We start from the raw sequence: 21,500 nt of genomic DNA on the forward strand, positions 1-21,500 counted from the left end.
CTGTGGGCATTACAAATTCATGACAAAGGAAAGTAAAATACATATATTGAGTTCTCTATAATTTATTTTGAATAATTTTTAAGGTGTTTTCAGTTCTGGTTGGCAGAATGTTTATAAAAAATCAGAAGGTTAGTGATTGTAGGCTAAAATACTCACATTTAATAAGATTGAATTTCAGTTTTTTCATAAAACAAGTAATTGCCTATGATTTTGTATGTGTATATCTTTGTGCATTTTACTTATCCTACACCGACTTGGGTGTCTTGAATGCAGATACAGTTTGTTTGTTACAAGGTTTGAAAAAATTTTTTGGTAGTTTTACATCTAAAAATGCTTTTCTTTTTTTTAATTGGTACATTTTGGTAGTACATAATGACAACCTTCATCATGGGGACTTGGTACATGGACGTGACATTTCTTAATTCTCTTTTCAACCTCCTTCCTTCCCCACCCTCTCTGCATCTCTTGGAGATATATATATATATATATATATATATATATATATATATATATAAATTAATTTATACTTTTTGGTATGCTATGATCACTATATACATATATGTATATGTATGGATGGATATATTATATGTGTAGATGTATATACATTAATTTGTACATTTTTGTGGTACACAGTGATCATATTCCTCAGAGGGACTCTGTGCAGGTACATAGCACTTCATAGTCCCCCTGTCTCTTTCCCTCCTCCTCCTGTACCCTACCTCCATACCTCAGGCCCCTTCCTGTACACCACAAATCCCCCATCTTGCTATGCAATAGAATTCAGAAAAAAATATATATATATATATTTTTTTTTTTTTTTTTTGGTACTGGGGATCGAACTTGGGTCCTTGTGCTTGCACGGCAGGTGGCAAAACCACTGAGCTAAATCCCTGGCTCAATATGTTTTAAATCATATTCCTTCTTCAACAGAGCTTTCAGGCAAAATTTTTCTGAAATTGAATTAAAAGCACCTGGAGTCCCATAAGGAATTCACCAGTTAATTATTATTTTCTTATGCCTAGAAAATCATTGAGTTTCAAGAGTAGAATTGGAAGATTACCACAAAGAAAAGTGTTTCTTGGTAGTCCTGCAAAACCCAATAGCAACCTCATTTAGTTTGATCTAATGAGTAGTACCATGAACACTCACAAAAATTTACTGTGTTAATAAAATCTACTGAAACATATAAAAATCAATAAAATTAAACATTGTGTGTTTTATTTCTCATTTGGTAAAATATTTTGCCATCATTTATTCATTCTTTATTAGACTTAGGTTTAGTGTACAAATCTGCATTCAGGTGCTTATTTTTGCCTGTTGAACAAATTGGGTCCCAAAAGACTCGGCACACCATAATTACTTATATTTGTGAAACTTCATTTGTTTTTTGGGGGTTCAGCAATTGTTTAAAATGATGTAATTCAAGGAATATATTCTCAGCCACAAGATCATATAAAACAACCTTACAACGCTTAAGTAACCAAACATTTTTATTGTTGGTCTCCATGGTTTGCCTCAAGACAGAACATTTGGATGATCTACAGCTTTTTCAAAAGCAATATGAAGTCAGGGTGATTGAAGTCATATAAAAGGGGTTGGAAGAACACAATCCTTGTTCTTATTTACAATTTTTTCAAAAGTATATTTGGAATCTCTACTGATGGTTGAATTCTCCTAGGAATAGGTATTTCTTCTACTTAGCATCTTGGAGGGTTGAGATTAGTTCACAAAAAAACTTATTTATTGAAAGTTTAGCTATGGTAAAAGTTAGGACTCAATGTCAAGTTTAATCAAAACAACAAGCGGTGATTTGCATGTCAGGAAAGGCTCTCAAGACATCCTATGCACAGAAGTTGTTGCAAAACTGATGGCTGATGGAGGGGTTAGCAAGCACTAATTCAGTGTCATGGTGTCAGACCTGAATAAATTAAAGATAGGAGCTCTTAGAAGCAGGAATATTTTTAAAAATAAATTAATTATAATAATATTTGATAATTTTGGTGGAATTTAGAAGAATATGTAAAATAGTTTTTCTTTCATTATTGTCAACCAGATGACTGGACGGAAGAAAAAAATGTTCACTGAGTAACAATTTAGATACACTGATGCATCTGAGCTGATGTCATATGGGTTGTCTAAGACCTGCTACATTCTCCTTGAGTATGTTAAACAGAGTCACCTCTGGGAAGGCTAATTCAAGTTACTGAGGAAGCAGATTAGATGTGTGTTCCTGGGCTCCAGAGGAAGAAAACACTCTAGAGATACAGATTTCTGAATCACTGCCTCACATAGGGCAACCATCCCAATGGTATTAGATGAGAACTCACAACCAAAACAGGCACAAATGACAGGAGCTGACATAACTACTGACATAAGGAATAGTGCTATTTCAACATAAGTACAAGAAAAAAGACATTTATGAAATTGAACAGAAAGATGGGAGATTTTGGTGACTCTGAAACCAAATATGTAATGGCTTTTATCTTGACAGATGAGGTCAATGGATGAATGCTTCACAGAAGTCAAATAAGAAATCAGCATTGGATTTGAAAGGAAAGAGAATGTTGGTGAACTCGGAGAGAATAATCACATTGCGATGATGACAACAAGTATCAGAATGCAACCAGATAAAATACAACTATGAAGGAGTTAGTGGGTATTGGTGACTTTTCAAGTGTGTCTGGTACTAAGGGAATTAGGGATAAAACTACTGGGTAAAAGCTGAGGAATATAAGTCTGACATCACAGGTGAGTCTTTGTAGATATCTCGCTCTTTTTAGGTTGCCAAGAAAGATCAAGTTAATTAGCAAAGGAAGAGACATTGAAGACAAAATAGTATGGGAATATATTTTGTGGGTATTAATAGGACATCCTTCACACCGTTTGCTCTCCAAAGAAATAGATGGATGTGACCTGCTATTGTCAAGAGAAGCTGAGAGCTGCATCCTCCATCTAAAGTCAGAGACGTTAACATCTCTATTCACAGTAAGTTGTGTGGGTACTGTAAGGGAATAAAAAGGAAATATCATGGTTCAGAATCATTATACACAGATGAGGAGACAACAGGCTTAGTTCAACCAAATGCAAGTTAAGTAAATTATTAAATGTGATAACTTTCTGTTAGCTCAGTTCTCATATATGTTACTCTCAGTAGTTCAGAAACAAATGGAAAAAATATTTTTACAATACCCAGAATTAGATATGTCTGAAAAGAATAAAGCCAATAAAATTGTATATGTCTGAAAGTTAATTGTAGTAATAAGCTGTACACAGGAAGAACTGAACATACAATGTGGCAAAATAGATAATTAGTGGAATTTATGGAATGGATATAAATAAATGAAGTAAGTGTGGTATAACTGAAAGAAAAAGGGAAAGGCCAGTTATGAACATAAGGAACAGTTTCTATTTTGTATACATAGTACTTGATGTATTTCTAGATAAACTAATTTTTAAGATGGAACCATGTGAATGGGACATTCATGTGTAAAGGAGGTGAGATCACTAGGGCCAAGTTTTCAAGAACCTGAGAAGCCATAGATGAAATATGTGTTTTGCAACTGATAACAACTTTGTGGAAGTGTCATTGATCTGGAAATATATGTGATAAACTATAGAAGTGTATAAATCTCAAGGAAGTAGGAGAGTTTACACAAATAAAAAATGTAACCCCAGATGTGTAACAATGCTATTAGCATCAACAAATCTTATTGAACCTGGCACATTCAAAACATATGAAGAGTTTCAAACTCAGTGAGAAGTGATCTGAAGAGATGTAGCTTTTCAAGGAGCAGTCAAGCCCCATTTTAAGAAAAGAGGAATCACAGGATTGAAGATATTGGAGAGTTTGGTAATATTACAATCAAAGATGCACAGGATTCATGGAATATAAATATAAGTACCCAAAGGAATGAGCAACAAAGAGTAGAGATATGAACTTAGTGAGGCAAGTGAAGACCACTTCAAAATATTGCAAAAGCTTAAGTTTCTGTATTTATTATTACAGTAAGATTGCAGACATGCTTCTGCAAAGTAAGCTTCGATCTAACCAATAGTAATATGGCCAAGAGTTCCAATTGATTTACTGGACACACAGTATGAATCATTGTTCTAAGAACCTGCTATGGATTAACTCTTAGATTATTTTTCTAATATGTCTTGTTCTTTAGTTGACAGGGAAATTTCTGCCTCTATGAAAGATTATTTCCATAAAAAATGAATTGAGATTAGACAATCAATGTGTATGACTTATTCTGCTTTACTTTTTAATAATTAACATTTTGCCTTTTGATTGAAAAACACAAAAAATTGGAACAAACTCTCAGCCTTAGTTTACCCAACAGAGAATTAACATAATAGCCATACTGGAAATTTACATATGTAAAGGTTACATCTTTGATGTAGAGGTTACATGAGATAATATAGCGAAAAATATATGATAGTCTTCACTATCTGTGAAGATCATCAAAAGCTTCCTCCTTTTAATTAGTCAGGAACCAGGTTGTGCTTCTACTAATGCATCCTAGAATAATTTATTTTCCTACTTTGCATTCAGATATGTGAAGATATCTGAAAAATAGGTCTTTGGTTCATTTAATATATATATATATATATATATATATATATATATTGATAGTTATATATATAGATAGATAGATAGTTTTATCCAGATTTTTAAAAAGACTATCCATAGTGTTACTTGTTTTTATTTTTTTTTCTATATAAGTCCAAGTTCTGTATCAATGGAAAAACAAAGGACCAAAGATGTTCAAAAGAACAATGTAACATTTAAAAATTATCCTGTGTATATGGTAGTGAGATCATCAATAACCAAAATTTTGTTTGTAATGGTTCACATTAATCTTTTTTGAATCAATTTTAGAATTTATAATTTTTGCTAATTAAATTTTTCCAAATGGATTGCATACTATAAATCATACAATTAAGCAAAAACCTACAAGAGTATTTTCTATCTTAGCAAATCCCTACAGGATGTCATACTTTGGAATTCCAACTAAAATAAGTCAACTGATCCAGAGAGCAGAAAGAATATGAAGTAATTGCTTTGAATGTGTCCAACACAAATGACAGGCTCAAAGGCATTTACTAACTACCTCATAATTGCTGCAAATAGAAAGACTTTACCAGAATGTGGGCTCTGAAGGATTTTCTTATATGAAATATTTAAAATCTTTTCTATGGCTGAAGGCAATCACTCAGCAGCATCTGGATTCATCCTCCTGGGGCTCACGGATGATCCAGAGCTGCAGGTCATTCTCTTTGGTGTATTCCTAGTGGTCTACTTAATCAGCGTCCTGACTAATCTTGGGTTGATTGTGCTGATCCAGGTCAGTCCCCAGCTGCACACGCCCATGTATTTCTTCCTCAGCCATCTGGCTTTTATTGACTTTTGTTTTACCTCCGCTGTCACCCCAAACATGCTGGTGAATTTTTGCCGTGATGTTAAAAGTATATCATTTCTTGCATGTGCCATTCAGGTGTGCTGCTTCATCACATTTGTAGTGTGTGAAGTATATGTGCTCTCCATCATGGCCTATGATCGCTATGTGGCCATCTGCAGCCCGCTACTTTATGCCATTCTCATGTCTAGGAAACTCTGTGTTCAAATGATTGCCAGCACGTACATTTATGGCTTCATGGTGGGTCTGGTACAGGCAGTGGCCACATTCCGCTTGTCTTTCTGTGGCTCCAACGTGATCAACCACTTCTACTGCGATGATGTCCCCTTAATTGCTCTGGCCTGTTCTGACACTCACATCAAAGAGCTAATGTTGTTAATTATTGCAGGATTCAATTTCCTTTTCTCTCTAATGATTGTGCTCATTTCTTATGCCTTCATCCTCTTTACTATCCTGAGGATTCAGTCTGCAGAAGGAAGACAGAAAGCATTTTCTACCTGTGCATCTCACCTGGCTTCCATCTCAATATTTTATGCAACGGTTATTTTTATGTACCTGCAGCCTAAGTCAACCCATTCTCTGAACAAAGATAAATTTGCTTCCGTGTTCTATGTGGTAGTGATTCCCATGTTAAACCCATTGATCTATAGCTTGAGGAATCAGGAGGTAAAAAATGCCTTGAAGAAAATTGTTGAAAAATTATGTTTGGCTATCAAACAATGTTAAGAGTCTCTGAGCAAAGATCAAAGGACTTCAACTTGTGCTTAGCTGGGGTCTCAATGCTGTAAATGACAGAGCCATAGTCTCCACCCAGAGTGATCACATTCACTCAACATGTGTCAGCCTCACAGTTTCATGCACATGAATTCTACATGAAAGGCATATTGTAAATATAGAACTGTTGAATTTTAAAAGAAGAAAAGAATAAAAGACAAGAGAGACAGAATGATCATAATCCTATTTAACATATAACTTCATCAAGAGTTGAAGGAAATATTGAAATTGAAGCTATGTCTGAATTATATTTGATATAGGAAAATCTAGGTTACATTATAATTAATCAACATCTGCTGACTTATATTCCAAGTTCACTACATATAAATCTTGGAAAATATCATATTTTGTGGCAATGATTTGATGTTGCTTGTTTTGTTTTGTCACTGGATAATTCCCCCAGCTCTGTGCATTTTCCTCCATTTTCATATTAACTTGATGTGCACTTAGTGACAGGTTCTGTACACAGGTGACTGAAACAAGTTTGCAGTATATCTCACTGCCTCTTCTGAAGCAATGTGTGTTTAGTATTCAGCATTTCAAAGTTTGGCTAATAGGTGTTCAATGAACAGTTCTGACCATGGTATATCATTTCAACTATCTCTACCTCAGTTTCCTCATCTGCAGAACACACTAATGGCTGAGTCCCCTGATCTCATTGTGAGGTCAAAGATGACTGTAATATAAAGGGCACTGCCTACCTTCTAACCCATAATGAGGTACTTAACAAATGTTTGTTATTACACTTGTCTATATTTTTAGTCTATTGAAATTCCTTTAAATGCTTTTAGGAAATTGGATAATAGCCATTTGTGAAATACTTGGCAACATGATCATCTACATTTTAAAATCATCAAAATGACAGTAGAAAAACTATCATGTTACTTCATTGTGATCTTTTATCCAATTAATCATTTTCAATTCCTTTGTGTTTGTGTGCTGATGCATGCATTTGAGTTTTATTTTTTAAGTTTATGTTCAGCATCTCCTAAAAATATACATTTTTCATGAAAACAATATCATGGTCATTTATTTTATTAGTAGTATTCTGTCCATCTCTACATGTTCTAAATATACAAATTAAACAGTTTCTGAATCCTGGATATTTGAAACACATTATTAATCATTGAATACAACAGTTGAGCAATAATAGCTATCAATCTTAACCCAAAAACACCATAATAGAGGACCCCTGCTTAGGATCCTGATCTCTTGCTTGGTGTTATAAAGCATGGTGAGAAGGGAGACTTAGAGTCAGAATTAAAGAGAGAAATATGGGGAGCCAGGATGGTCAGTGCTTGAGCAAGGAGCAAAAACCCTGAAAGCCAGAACCATTGATATTTATTGGTGACACAATCATCATTAAATCAGGGTGAGGGGGATACGTGTGATTGCTAAAGATACATTGCTGATGCAGGCAAGTCTTATAGAAGAAGACACAAAGCATTTCTGTGTTAGGCTTGGAATGGAATTTTGGTAAGAGTCACTCTGACCTCCAATGTATGTTATCTCATATGCTTGGTCAGACTCACTTCTTAAAATAAGCCAGTTGTGGGGTTAACTGTTTACAGCCTGCACTCCTTACAGCCTCCTTTGGGCATAATCAGTGAGGTGGTCTCCTACATACTACCATCCATACATCACTACTACAGAGCACTTCAGATCAAGACAACTCAACTGTAGACCAACAAATAGCCCAATACAATATTCCAATCACAGTGCTGTTGACATTCTGAAATGCCACCATTTCTCCTCCACCTGTTGTTATTGAGGAACACATGTCAGTAGAGCTAATCCATCCATCCTAGCTTTCTAGTGTAGCTATTAAAGCACCTCTAAACATATACAAGTTTCCCTTACACCAGTGCATTCCTCATTGTGTAAGTATAAATATGGTCTATTAAAAATTCCTAAAATGTTATGATCAGATAGGGAGTTTATATATTCTACATGGTGGATTCATTGTTAAATCCTCACTTTCCTCCATCTTCTCCCCTTTCTTCAGTTGCATGCACAGCAATTTCTGTCAGATCTATTGCATTTATCTCAAGAATCTGTGAATATAGGCCTTAAGGGCTATTATAGCAAGTTCAAATATTTTTGCTAAATATATTCTTATATAGAATGGCTTGCTCATTTCTGAGGGGTAATGGCAATAAATATCAATTAAATTATGATTTGCCTGCATTCCTTTTCTAGAGAAATAAATGAGAATTCTATTAATTTAGTCCTTACTGATGAACTGAAATGTTGACAATAACACTTTGAGATACTATTCTCAGAAGAAATGTTCCAATGTCTATGATTGATAAATTTGCATTTTTTAAAGTTTTCCAAAAACTGTTGTTAAATACATGGCCCATGTACTAAATATTTATGTAAAATACATCCATAAGTACAATATGAAGTGAATGTAAAATTTTTAAAACAAATGTAGCAAAAGATCAAGGCAGATACAGTAATTAATTAAATTGTTAGCCCCAAAGAGATCAATTTACCTTTATTCAAGGTTCTTTTATTGACTAAAATCCAAGAATATTATCTATCATTGATTTCAGCAGTATCAGTTTGGTCACCAAATAGCAAATATCAAAGAATTCCTTATTCTTGAATATATCTTTGTATTGTTTTTCAGCATTTGTCTTTAAATATGTGAAAATAAAAACATTGTATTTGGGCCTTGTGACCATCATTTCTGAAATATCAAATTACATGGATTATAAAACACATAGACAATTGGTAAAGCACACCTCTGGGTGTGTCTGTGGATGATTGGTTTGCAGACCAACAAACTAAGGGGAAAATCCACCTCTGTTATAGGTGGCACCTACCAATAGGCTGCTAGCCTGAATGCGAAAAAAGGAAAAGCAGGAAGAAGGTGGCACGCATTCACAAAGCTCCACTCTGCTTGACTGGCTGGATCTTTCACTTCCATTGCCTGCAAACATTACATTTTTGGCTTCATTCCCACACCATCGAACACTGCCTTATCGTGGGATCCTTACCTGGCCCCATAGGCCTTCCTTTGAAATTTGGGTGGAAGTATCCCTGACCCCACAATTCTTAAATTCTGCACGTCATTAAACAAATATCAAGCGGGATGCACCAAGGTCTAGTGTTAATGGAGCAATAGTCAGGACCCCTTGAAATACAGCTGCAGCTTCCTCTGAGTGCCTCAGTTCAGTGAAATGATTCCCAGGGAACCAATTTCCTGGGAAGCTTTTCTTGAACAGGGTTTCATGGACTCTCTAATTATTTTCTACATTTTTATTAATGCACATTTGCTACACAGATTAATGGACTTCACTTAGGAGGTTAAAACATGTATGTAACACACTTCAAGCATTCTATCATCTGATTTTTCCATCCACCCCTTAGTTTTACATTTTTGGGGGATTTCAATGTGTTTGGTGTATTTTGATAATATTTATTCCTCTTGTTACACATGTCTCCCATCTTATTGTCTTTCTCTTGTCTAGTAAGTCTCTCTTTTAATTTCTTGTCATCTTTTTATATTCCATATATTAGAGAGTACATGTGATATTTTTCCAAGTCAATCTTATTTTGCTCAAAATGAAAACTTCTAGTTCTATCATTTTTTCTGTAAATGACAAAATTTTGGTTTTTTAAAGGCTGAGTTATACTCCAGGATGTGTATATACACCACATTTTCTTCATCTTCTTATCTGTTTATAGATACCTACCCTGGTTCAATTTCTTGGCTATTGCATTTCATACAGCAATAAACACAGCTATGTAGGTACTCCTACAGTATACTAATTTAAATCCTTCAAATATATCCCAAGGTCATAGAGCTGGATATAAATAGCAAATATAGAGTTGGGTGCTTAATGCAATGAAAATCATTCATTGGTAGCCTTGAACAACTAATCAGTGAGTTAATTTATTTTAATCCACTTAGTATCATGATCTCTTAAATAATGTACAAATTTTATGTGTATCAAATACACATAAAATTAATATTATGTGTTTTATTTCTCATATTGTCACACAGTTTTGACTGTCATTTAATTCCTTGCTGCACTTAAGTTCAGTTTAGTGGTCTGCCAATCTAGTGTGTATCTTTATCTGTCTAGCAAATAGGGTCCCAAAGGATCATCTACAACATAATTGCTTATGTGAGTAAAACTTTGTTATATTTTTGGATCAACAGTTCTTTAACATGATATAATTCATGAAAATATTCCAGAAGGACCAAAAAATCATACAAAATAATCACACAGTCCCTAAGCAATGAAACATTACATTATCATTGTTGGCATTTATGATTTGCCTCAAGGTATATTGGCTTCCTTATGTTTTTCTTTTCAGTTACTCAACCAATCTGTAATGAGATAAAAAACATATTCAAGGTAACTGAAGTAGTAAGGGCTTGGAATGCACAATCCTTGTATTTAATTTTTCAATTATTTCTATAATATATTTACTGTGTCTACTAATTTCTGAATCTGCTAGATATAGGTGTTTATTATATTAAATTATTGTTAGGAGAAGATTAGTCTACTTGGGTTTATCAGAATTTTAATTAATTATGTTAAAAATTTAGAACTCAATTCCAAGTTTAATGGAAAACCAAAAGCTATAATTTGCATACTGGAAGATGTACTAAAAGTACCTGATACATATATGGAGAAGGTGATGAAACTAGAAGATGGTCTAGCAATTAGAAAGCACTGATGTAGAGTTTGGATTTGGGGCTTAAATATATAAAATATAGAAGGCACAAGAAGTAGACATATTTGAAAAATAGGATAAATTATTAGCAATGTTTGATAATTGTTCATGCTGAAAGTTAGTAGACTATATGAAATATGTTCTTTTTTTCCTCACCTAGATAACTAGATGAAAGATGGCACCATTCACTGAGTTAAATATACAAGTTGTGTGTGTATGTTTGTGTGGGGGGGGTTGTGCACTCTGATGCATATGACTGGAATATGGTTTTTTAATGTATAAATTATCTTTAGAATATTAAGTATAGGTACCTATGGAATTTATGTTTGGTGATGCTTGGGAAGAATTAGATATGTTTGCTTGGTCTTCAGAAGAGAAATCCGGTGTACTAATCTATACTTTGGTATCATCCGTGTACAAATGACAATTGTTTCCATATCCTTAGATGGCAGCTCCCCACAGAATGAGCAAAAATGACATGAGCTGGCATAAACATTCGTAAGGGAAAATTTTAGCTCAAACAGAAACAAGGGAAGAAAAGTGCTTCAGGAAAATAAAAGTGGGTAGAAAACTGGGAAGAGCCAGAGAGTTTGGCAACTTACAAACCAAAAATGTAATGTCCTACAATGGCAGGCAACTGTCAGTGGATCATCACTTCAGAAAACTCAAATAAGAAATCAGCACTGGATTTGAGAGGGAGGAGGGAGGATATTGGTGAACATGGAGAGAGTAATTGCATTGCAATGAGAACAAGCATCAGAATACAACAGTTTAAGATATAAATGCATAGAACACGGTGAGCATTGGTGACTCTTCCCAGATTCCTGATACGGAGGGATTAAGGGATGAGAGGTAGTGGGCAATGGTGATTGATCAGAAGTCAGAAGTCACTGGTGACTCTTTGTAGATATCTGTCTGTTTTAGGTTGATGGGAACGATTGAACTGAGCAGCATAAGAAGAGAAGGAGAAATAAGAGTACAGGATAAATACATGCTCAGATATAGAAAATGAGGAACCTTTATGCTCATTCTTCCCCAATATGGAAAAGGTTTCTGTGGAAGACAGTACATTTCTGCACCTGGTGAGAGAAGTTGAAAAATGTTTTCTCCATCTAATGTCGAACACAGTGACATCTGCTCAGTGCAAATGGCAGGGTTGGCATGGGGAGTTAAGAAGGAAATCTTAGGGTTGGAAATCGTTACACATAGACTGGGAGACAGATGCTTGGGTCAAGAAAAAGCAAGTCACATAAATGACTGCTGGATTTTCAAAGTGATTAATTTGTATTAGCTCAGTTTTCTGCATGGTATTCTTGGTAGCTCAGGTACAAAGGCCAAGAGAAGAACATTTCAAAAATGCCCATAATTTATTATATCCTGAAGGAACTAGAGCACAAAAATTTTGTATGTTGGAACAGGTAATTGTAACAATAAATTGTGACCTGTATTGAATATGGGAGGTAACAATTTAGGTAAGAAGTAAGTAGTGAAGTTTTAAAAAATGAATATAAATTAATTAATTAAAAGTTATGGAGTCATAACAGGTAAAAAGGAAAAGGCAGGATAAGTTATTGCTTCCATTTTGGATACTTAGTATGTGATCAATTTCCAGATGAAACAATTACAAGATGGAGGCACATGAGTGGGAAACTCATATATGTATAATGGTCAATGCCAAATTTTCACGAACCTGAGAGAGTGCAGATGAAGTGCATGTTATGCATAGGAACTGACAACTCTGTGGAGCTGTAATTGACTTGGAAATATGTAAGTGACAACGTAGGTAGGTGTCTAAAGCTCAAGGCATCAGAGGATTTCACACAAGCACAAAAGTTAAGATTAGATGTGTAACAATGCTATAAGCATCAGCGATGCCTTGTCTTTCCTGCCAAAGTTGAAACACGTGGAGAATCTCACATTGAGTGAGAAGCATTCTGAATAGATGTAGGGATTCAAGGAGGAGCTTGTGTTCATTTAAGAAAAGAAGAATCAAAGGCCTGAAGATAGCGGAGAGTTTGGTGATATCACAGACAAAAACACACAGAGTTTCCAGAACATCAATGAAAGTACTAAAAAGAATGAGGAGCTACAAGGATCAAATATTCTAATCTCTGATCCCAGGGAGGCAACTGGAGCCCATTTCAGATGCTTATGAGGGGATTGCAGGGAGACTTCTATGAAGTAAACTTCAACTCATGCAATAATAGTATCTCAAGAGCTGCATTTAATTTATTTGGCGTATAGTATGAGATAGTCACTGCTTTATGTGCTTGATCTAGATAAACTAATAGATTCCCTTTCCAAATTTGTCTTGATCCCTGGTTGATTAGTAAATGGCTGCTTCTCTGAAAGATAATCAATTGCACGAAATATGACTTGAGATTACAGAATGAACATATATGAGTTACTCAGTTGTGCATATTGCTAGCTACACAACATGAATGGGGTGTAAACAGTCCAGCTTCCATGTCTGAGAATTAAGGTGGTAGCCATATTGACGATTTAGAGACTTGATAGAGAAATTAGGCCAGGTTATGTAGTATAATAAAAATATCAAATGTTCCTCATATGTACTAAGGATGATTATCAAAAACTTCCTTCTTGTAATAAGTTAGGAACCAGTTTGCACTTCTCCAATCTCATCCTAAAATAAATTTTTCACCTGCTTTGCATTGGGATATTTGATGATTCTTGATAAATGTGGTTTTTAGTTCACTTGATGCATGTTTAATCCTGCTATCCATATTTTTTAAAGAAAAATTATTCACAATTTAAGTGTCTTTCCCATACTTTATTCACAAATACTACAAGAAATAAGAAGAAATAGACATCATTGATACTCAAAAGAACAATAAGACAATTAAAAATTAGCCTGAATATATGGCATAGAGATCATAATTATCTATAACTTTGTTTAGGATCTTTCATGTTAGGTCCTCTGTAGTCAATTTTTTAAATTTATTTTTCTGGTAATTAAAATTTTCTAAAACGTATAATTTTGGTTAAAATATTTCTCACTTTTTTGGTACCAGGGATCAAACTCGAGACTTTGTGCTTTCCAGGCAGGCAGTGGAACCACTGAGATAAATTCCAGCACTGGTTAAAATATTTCAATAAGAAATTCCTTTTAAATCTATGTTCAAATAATTCTCAGTATCTTTTTTCTTTTATAAAATAAAGGTATGCCATAAATTATACAATGAGACAAAAGTTAAAACACTATTTTCTATTTTTACAAAATCCTACAGGATTGCACACTTTGGAATTTCTGTCTAGGATAAATCACTTGGAAAATTAAACACAAGGTGAAGAAATTGCCTAAATTCAGCATATATCAGTGAATCAGAGCCATCTCCTATGTCAAGATTATTGCCCACAGGACGACAACTACTCAGAACGTGTTCTCCAAAGACTTTATTATAGAAAACTTTATGCCTCTTCCATGGCTGAAGGCAATCACTCAGCAGTGTCTAGATTTATCCTCTTCGGACTCACAGATGATGCAGAGCTGCAGGTCATTCTCTTTGGTGTATTCCTAGTAGTCTACTTAGTCAGTGTCATGGGTAATCTTGGACTGATTGTGCTGATCCAAGTCAGTCCTCAGTTGCACACACCCATGTATTTCTTCCTCAGCCATCTGGCTTTCATTGACTTTTGTTTTACCTCCTCTGTCACCCCAAATATGCTTATAAATTTTTGGCAGGAAGTTAAAAGTATAACATTTTATGCATGTGCTGTTCAGTTGTGCTGCTTTGTCATGTTTGTAGTTTCTGAATTGTACCTGCTGTCCATCATGGCCTACGATCGCTACGTGGCCATCTGCAGCCCTCTACTTTATGTCATTCTCATGCCTAGGAAACTCTGCATTCAAATGATTGCTGGCACCTACATTTATGGGGTCTCTGTGGGTCTGGTCCAAGCAGTGTCAACATTCCAGTTGTCCTTTTGTGGCTCCAACATGATCAACCACTTCTACTGCGATGATGTCCCCTTAATTGCTCTGGCTTGTTCTGACACTCACATCAAAGAGTTATTGTTGCTAATCATCGCAGGGTTCAATACCCTTTGCTCTCTAGTGATTGTGCTCATTTCTTATGCCTTCATCCTCTTTGCCATCCTGAGGATTCAGTCTGCAGAAGGAAGACAGAAAGTGTTTTCTACCTGTACGTCTCACCTGATCTCCATCTCAATATTTTATGGGACTGTTATTTTTATGTACCTCCAGCCTAAGTCAAGCCATTCTCTGCACACAGATAAATTTGCTTCCATGTTCTATGTGGTAGTGATTCCCATGTTAAACCCATTGATCTATAGTTTAAGGAATCAGGAGGTAAAAAATGCTGTGAAGAAAATTATAGAAAAGTTGTGTTTGGCTATCAAATAATGAAAGAGTCCCTGAGCAGTGATGAGTGGACTTTGGGCTTTGTCTTGTGAGGACTTGCAGTGCTGGGAAGGGCAGAGTTGTGCTCTCCACTCGGATCATTGGGCTCATGTGCACTGAGCCACCTGTGAGGTCTCATTCTCAGGATTTCCCCCTGAGAGGCATTTTATAACTATGGAGCTACTGAATTTTAGAAGAAAAAAGGAAGTGGAGATGAAGAGAGACAGATCAATTCTAATCCTCTTTTACACAACATGTTCAAGAATATAAGAAAGGGTATGGGGAAATAAGGGCTGTACTGAACTCTGGGTGATATAAAATATGCATTATTTTAAAATAAATTTATATCTTGTGTCTTATGTTCCAAATTTTATGCATCAACAATTTACAAACATATGGAAGCTTAATACAAGTGTGTGCTTTGTACAACATCACTGGATATTTCCTCAGGTTCGACTTCTCCTGCAATCATCTCCTGAATGAGAGGACCAGCGGAGCAGCCTTGATGCTGAAGAATGAGCAGCCCTATACCACGCCTGATCCTGCAGCCATTTGGCAGCCTTGAACTTGCTGCCAGTCCTGTATCCTTGTGTGGTCAGAAATTTGACTCTGAAGTCACTCATAGATAAATCAAGTTCCAACAAGCACAGGAGGAAAACCTATGTCTTCTATAAATACATAATCACAGCTGTTCTTCTTCATACATTATAATATTACTTCCAAGGAGTTATAATATACAGCATAGATGTATGCTAGCAAGCTAAAGCTTCAGAAATATGTTCAAGGGACTATGAAAGAATTACAGGCAAGCACACAAAACCTACAAGTTCATCAGGGTATTTATGTTTCAAATGTATTCCTAAAAATCTCGTGGCTCTAAAACAAATGATTTTGCAATGAAGTGTATTTTCAAATTCTTTTAAATAATTAATGTTTGTAGGATAAAATGGGTTAAAGTCAAGTTATTTGTCTTCTTTGGCTTTTACTTTTTACATCTACAAAGTTATAAACAGTCAGTGTGCTTGGCATGGAGTGTGGTTAAGAGAAGCACACGAACTGATATATGCTTAGTATTGAGAATAAGACAAAAATAGCAAATATTCAATAAATGTCATTATTTATTTGTTTTGTTTCTGTTTCTGACATCACTGCAGAAATTTTGAGTTGGTGATTTTTTTAAAATTGAAGTACAACATTTTAGAAAATGTGCAGTGAGGATTCTATTCCTTTTAGGACCCTGTAATTCACTCAGAAGCTGAAAATCAGCTAGAACACAGAGCTTTTAAGACAAAGAATAAAACTTTTGGGCTGGGGATTTAGCTCAGTGGTTTCACCACCAGCTGCACAAGTGCAAGGACCCAAGTTCGATCCCTGGTACCAAAAAAAAAAAAAACTTTTCAGTATCAGAATTCAAAGACATTTGCTTATAATTTTATTTAAGTTAGATAACTAACAGTTTTACAAGCAAGTGATTTGATCATAGCTATAAAAGAAACCTCATTTACAAGAAAATACTCCAAGCATTGCTTCATGTCATTCATGATAATACTGCTGATCTTTCATATTCTCTATTAGGCTTTAGTCATTCTGTCAAGGCATTTGAACATTGTTGTTATCTAAAAGCTCATTCTGTAACTTATGCAGTGAGTGAGCATTTGACTCATTTTTTATTTAGTTGAGCTTTACGAATCACAAAATGAAGAGTGAAAAACTCAAATTTGGGCTGCACATTTCTCAAATCAGACAAGCTTTTTACCGTCTTAGACCTTAATAAAACTTTTTTTGTTTTGTTTTTTGTCATCCTCTGTTTTACATTCAGATATAGAAACACCACTTAGTATTTAAGCATCATTGTCATAAACAATCCTCTGAAGCATAGAGGTGCAGTGAATCCACCATAAAAACCAATGTTCCTGGGGGAGGAGTAGATGGGAAGAGGGGGGAGAAGCAGGGAAAAGAGTCAAGATGCTATCGTAGATGTACCAAGTTCCCATGATGATGAACGTATTTATTATGTATCACAAACATATGCTAATAAAAAGGGAGAAAAGAATTACAATTTTAAAACAGTGTTTTGCAACTGAGTCATCCAGATGTTATAAGCCTAGATTTCATTACCCGTAAAAAAGTAGCTGGCTTAGACATTTCTATTTGTCACCACTGTGATATGAGACACTGTTATGTGTATCTATACATATACACATATACTCTCTACACAGTGTAGAAAACAGAGAGCTGGCTGCCCTGTTAATCTTGCTTTAAAAACCAGAGATTTTATTCAATCCCCAAATTCTAAAAGCACATCACAGCAGCTGATGTGAGTAACCTACTAATTAGGGGCAAATAAGAAGTAATCACCCTATGTTGAATCCCCAAACTACTCTTTCCAATGCCAGAAGTTATCGTAATCTTATAAAATGTAAAGATAACAGGACAATGGTAAAATACTAGTTTAATATTTTTCTGAAAACCCATAATAAAAAATAAATAATAAAAGTATACTACATCATCAATTTTTAATTACAAGTCATGATATACAAGGGTGTCTGAATGAATAGCATGGAAAGATAAATGACATAATATGATGAGGTTACATGTAATTAAACAAATACTCAAATACATCCACCCTGTACGTTTTAACACAATTTGCTGTAAGCCATATTCTTCCACTTACACTTAAATGCCTGATTTTAATATAATTAATCTAATTCTCTTCATTCTTAACACCCACTCTTTTAAGAAAACAATACTTAGAGAGACTTGAATTTGCATTTAAATTTTTCATATTATTAATTGTGTGCCCCTGGGCGATTTATAAGTAATGGGGACCCATAGGTAGAACCTCACTCATCCCTTAGGTTTGTTTGATTGTAATTAGTAGCAGTCTTTGATCAAGGCCTGACAGATACTACAAAACCCAACCAGGTTTTGTCTCTCTCACTTAATTACTAGTATTTGACTTTATGTAGCAAATATCTTATTACCAAGCTTACAAAGCACTTATAAACACCTGATACAGTTCTAAGTGCTTTATAAATGCTAAGCCATGTAATCCTCAAGATAAACTAATGGATTTGATCATATTATTTCCCAGTATTAGAAGCAGATTTGCAAAGCATGTAGGTACACTGCATAAGGCTGCATGGGTAATAAATAAAGGAAGTAACAAATTCCAACTGTCTTGTTCCAGAATCCAGGGCTCAAATAAACACACCCCCGCCTTTGCTCAGAACACACATATGTGTGCTTGCCTGTTTGTGCCTGCATTTAAACACAATGTATACATAATGTGCCTGGGTCCTTCCAGAATATGTTAAAGTCTATTAAATAACAGCTATATTTTTGGTCGATTGAGGAAGAATTACAATAAATTTTTTTATTTATTTTGCTTCTTTTGTTTCATTAAAGCAGGATATTATTATTTTCTTAATTTTAATAACTTTAAGGCTTCACAACTTTTATCCAAAGTTTTCCTGGAGGCCTCTTTCACCTCTTTGTTCCTCAGACTGTAGATCATGGGGTTCAGCATGGGAATCACCACCGTGTAAAACACCGAGGCCATTTTGTCTGTGTCCAGAGAGTGGTTTGACTTGGGCTGCAGGTACATGAAAATCAATGTGCCATAAAAGATGGTGACAGCCACCATGTGGGAGCCACACGTGGAAATGGCTTTCCATCTCCCTTGGGTAGAGCGGATCCTCAGGATGGCAGCAATGATGAAGAGGTAGGAGGTGAGGACAATGGAAGAGGAGCAGATCATATCAAAGCCAGCAAAGGCAAAAATAAGGATTTCCTTCATGTGTGTGTCTGAACAGGAGAGAGCCAAGAGGGGGAGATCATCGCAATAGAAATGGTTAATGACATTGGGACCACAGTAAGTCAGACGGAAGGTGATGATGGTGTGGAAGAGCGCCACCAGAAAGCTGTACATGTAGGGCACCGCCACCAGTTGGATGCAGACTCTTTTTGACATTAGTGTTGAATAATGCAAGGGGCTGCAGATGGCAACATAGCGGTCATAGGCCATGGAGGCAAGAAGGAAGCACTCGGTGATCATGAAGGTCAGAAAGCAGCCCAGCTGGGCTGCACACGCATAAAAGAGAATTGTGTTGCGATCCACGACAAAATTCACCATCATCTTGGGAGTAATGGCAGAGGAGTAACAAAGGTCAACAAAGGCCAGGTGGCTGAGGAAGTAGTACATAGGTGTGTGGAGGTGGGCATCGATCCTGATCAAGGTGATCAAGCCCAGGTTGCCCAGCACTGTGACCAGGTATATAACTAGAAACACCACAAAGCAGGGCACCTGCAGCTCCAGCCGGTCTGTAATTCCCTTGAGGATGAATTCGGTGACATACGTGACATTAATTCCAGCCATTTATTCTGGCAGATGTTGTAGATTTTTCTGCATTTAAAGAATAACAGTGACCTTTCTCATGGGTTCTTCCAGCCTCAAGGGAAGACAATCATGGCTTTCTTCTTGCTTAGCACCACATTGTCCTGTAGATAAGATGAACACCTTGATTATCTAATGACAATTCTCCATTCTGTTTACTCTCAAAATGGTCTTATGAGTTATGTTACTTTGTGATTTTAGAAGATAAGGAAAGAAATTGTGGATTAAAAATTAAAAATTATGAAATCATTTGAGGCAACTTTAATAGTTCAGTGTTACATTGCCACTGTCTTCTCCATGTGAAATGAATACAGCATTATGAAAAAGTTACTAATATATAGAATCATATTTATATTTCCCTTCTTTATAATTTTGTGCATCCTCCTATAAGATATATTGAAACTATATCAAGATAATTTCATATATTGATAACATAAATAATTTTGTATCTTCCATGATCTGCTCAGTTTTCTATAGCCCCATCTCTATTAATCAAATAAATAAATTATGCTATAAAAGTTAATTGAAAATTAATAAGAAAGAGGGGAAAATATATAATTTTTCACAGAGAAATTAAAAATGCATGATTTTTTCCAATTTAAAATTCTCAGTGTTTTGAAGTTCATTGTCCAAAGAGTTAATACAAATCAAGTAGGCTATCAATAAACATTATTCTAAACTACATATAGACAGGTATTTTTCCCCCTAAATATGTGTAGATATATTAGAAAGGCTTAAAATGTCTGAAATATATACCCTAGTTTGCTGTAGGGAACAGGGAAAGGGGACGTCACTAGAACCTCTTCAGTGAGTCCTAGTCTCCTGTGAGCCACGGCAGCACAAGGAGAATTACAGGAAAGGTAGAAAAATGAGACTGAGAAGAAGCTGAGCTTTGGGTCTGATCAGTGCTGCTCTGGGCAGCAAAGATGAAAGCCCCCAGCTTACCACACCTTTTATTCAGTATATCAGGGAAAACAAATGTAACAAATGACTCAGGACAGAGAGTTCAGTACAATCAGCCTAAACAAGATGCAACAATCCAAGAAAAATGAGGAACTGAGTAGATGAAGATTTTGTTCCTCCCAGGCTGTCTTCAGCTGCTGTAATCTTGTCCTGGAGAATCACAGACAGCATGACCGGATCATTGAGGTCTCAGTTGTGACCGGAGATCAAAATGGAATTATGTCTTGGAATGCCATGGCTGGGCTGTAGGCAGGAGAAGTAGGCCTACAAAATGATTTTTTCCTAAAATTATGTAGCACTGCTCCTGACAATTGGCTGCACTTTTTTATTAGTGCACATAATTATACAGATTTGTGGGCCTGGTTGTGAGGTAGTTATACATGAATCCTCACTCTGACCATACACATCTCCCTATATACCTCTCCTTCTCCACCGTACTGATCCATTCCTCTTTGACTTTAAGGAGTTTTATGAAAACATACACAGGTCAGAGTTGTTTTGATGCAACTTGAAGAATAATTGTAATCATTTATAGTGTAAAAAGCCATTAAAAGAAAAAAGAATAGGTCCATTAAGGCCAATATTAGCCTATTTAAATTTTATTTTTGCTCTGTGTTTCTTTTCCATAAAGTAGAACCAAAAATGCAGTGTCTTACTCCTTCAGTTCTAACTGCTAACATGAAAGAACAAGGCTTACCTCCATCTCTATTTTTCTATAATGTCTACCTGAATGTTGAAAGCTTGGAGAAGAAAACCAGGAAAGCTGGAGCTCACTGAAGATACCCCAGGTTCCCATGCATCATGTACTCTGTACCATGTACCATGAACCATGCACCATGCACCATGTACTATGTACCATGTACCATGTACC

General features: G+C 35.5%; 3 protein-coding genes across 3 annotated transcripts; 2 read left to right on the forward strand and 1 right to left on the reverse strand.

The window, feature by feature from the left end:
- Positions 1-5,195: 5,195 nt before the first annotated feature.
- On the forward strand, positions 5,196-6,146 carry LOC101721362 (olfactory receptor 5AL1-like). Its single transcript, XM_004869889.2, has one exon. It carries the CDS (start codon positions 5,199-5,201, stop codon positions 6,144-6,146), a length of 948 nt encoding a protein of 315 aa, XP_004869946.1. The 5' UTR covers positions 5,196-5,198.
- An 8,185-nt stretch (positions 6,147-14,331) lies between these two features.
- Positions 14,332-15,273, forward strand: LOC101703026 (olfactory receptor 5AL1-like). The gene has a single exon (XM_004869797.2). It carries the CDS (start codon positions 14,332-14,334, stop codon positions 15,271-15,273), a length of 942 nt encoding a protein of 313 aa, XP_004869854.2.
- Positions 15,274-18,688: 3,415 nt separating this feature from the next.
- Positions 18,689-19,648, reverse strand: Or8u3 (olfactory receptor family 8 subfamily U member 3). Its single transcript, XM_004869796.2, has one exon. It carries the CDS (start codon positions 19,646-19,648, stop codon positions 18,689-18,691), a length of 960 nt encoding a protein of 319 aa, XP_004869853.2.
- Between the last annotated feature and the right edge of the window lie 1,852 nt (positions 19,649-21,500).

The sequence above is a fragment of the Heterocephalus glaber genome, unplaced genomic scaffold (assembly GCF_053883595.1).
Source record: "Heterocephalus glaber isolate CG9 unplaced genomic scaffold, H.glaber_assembly_v1.0 deba00001805, whole genome shotgun sequence".
NCBI lineage: Eukaryota > Metazoa > Chordata > Mammalia > Rodentia > Bathyergidae > Heterocephalus > Heterocephalus glaber.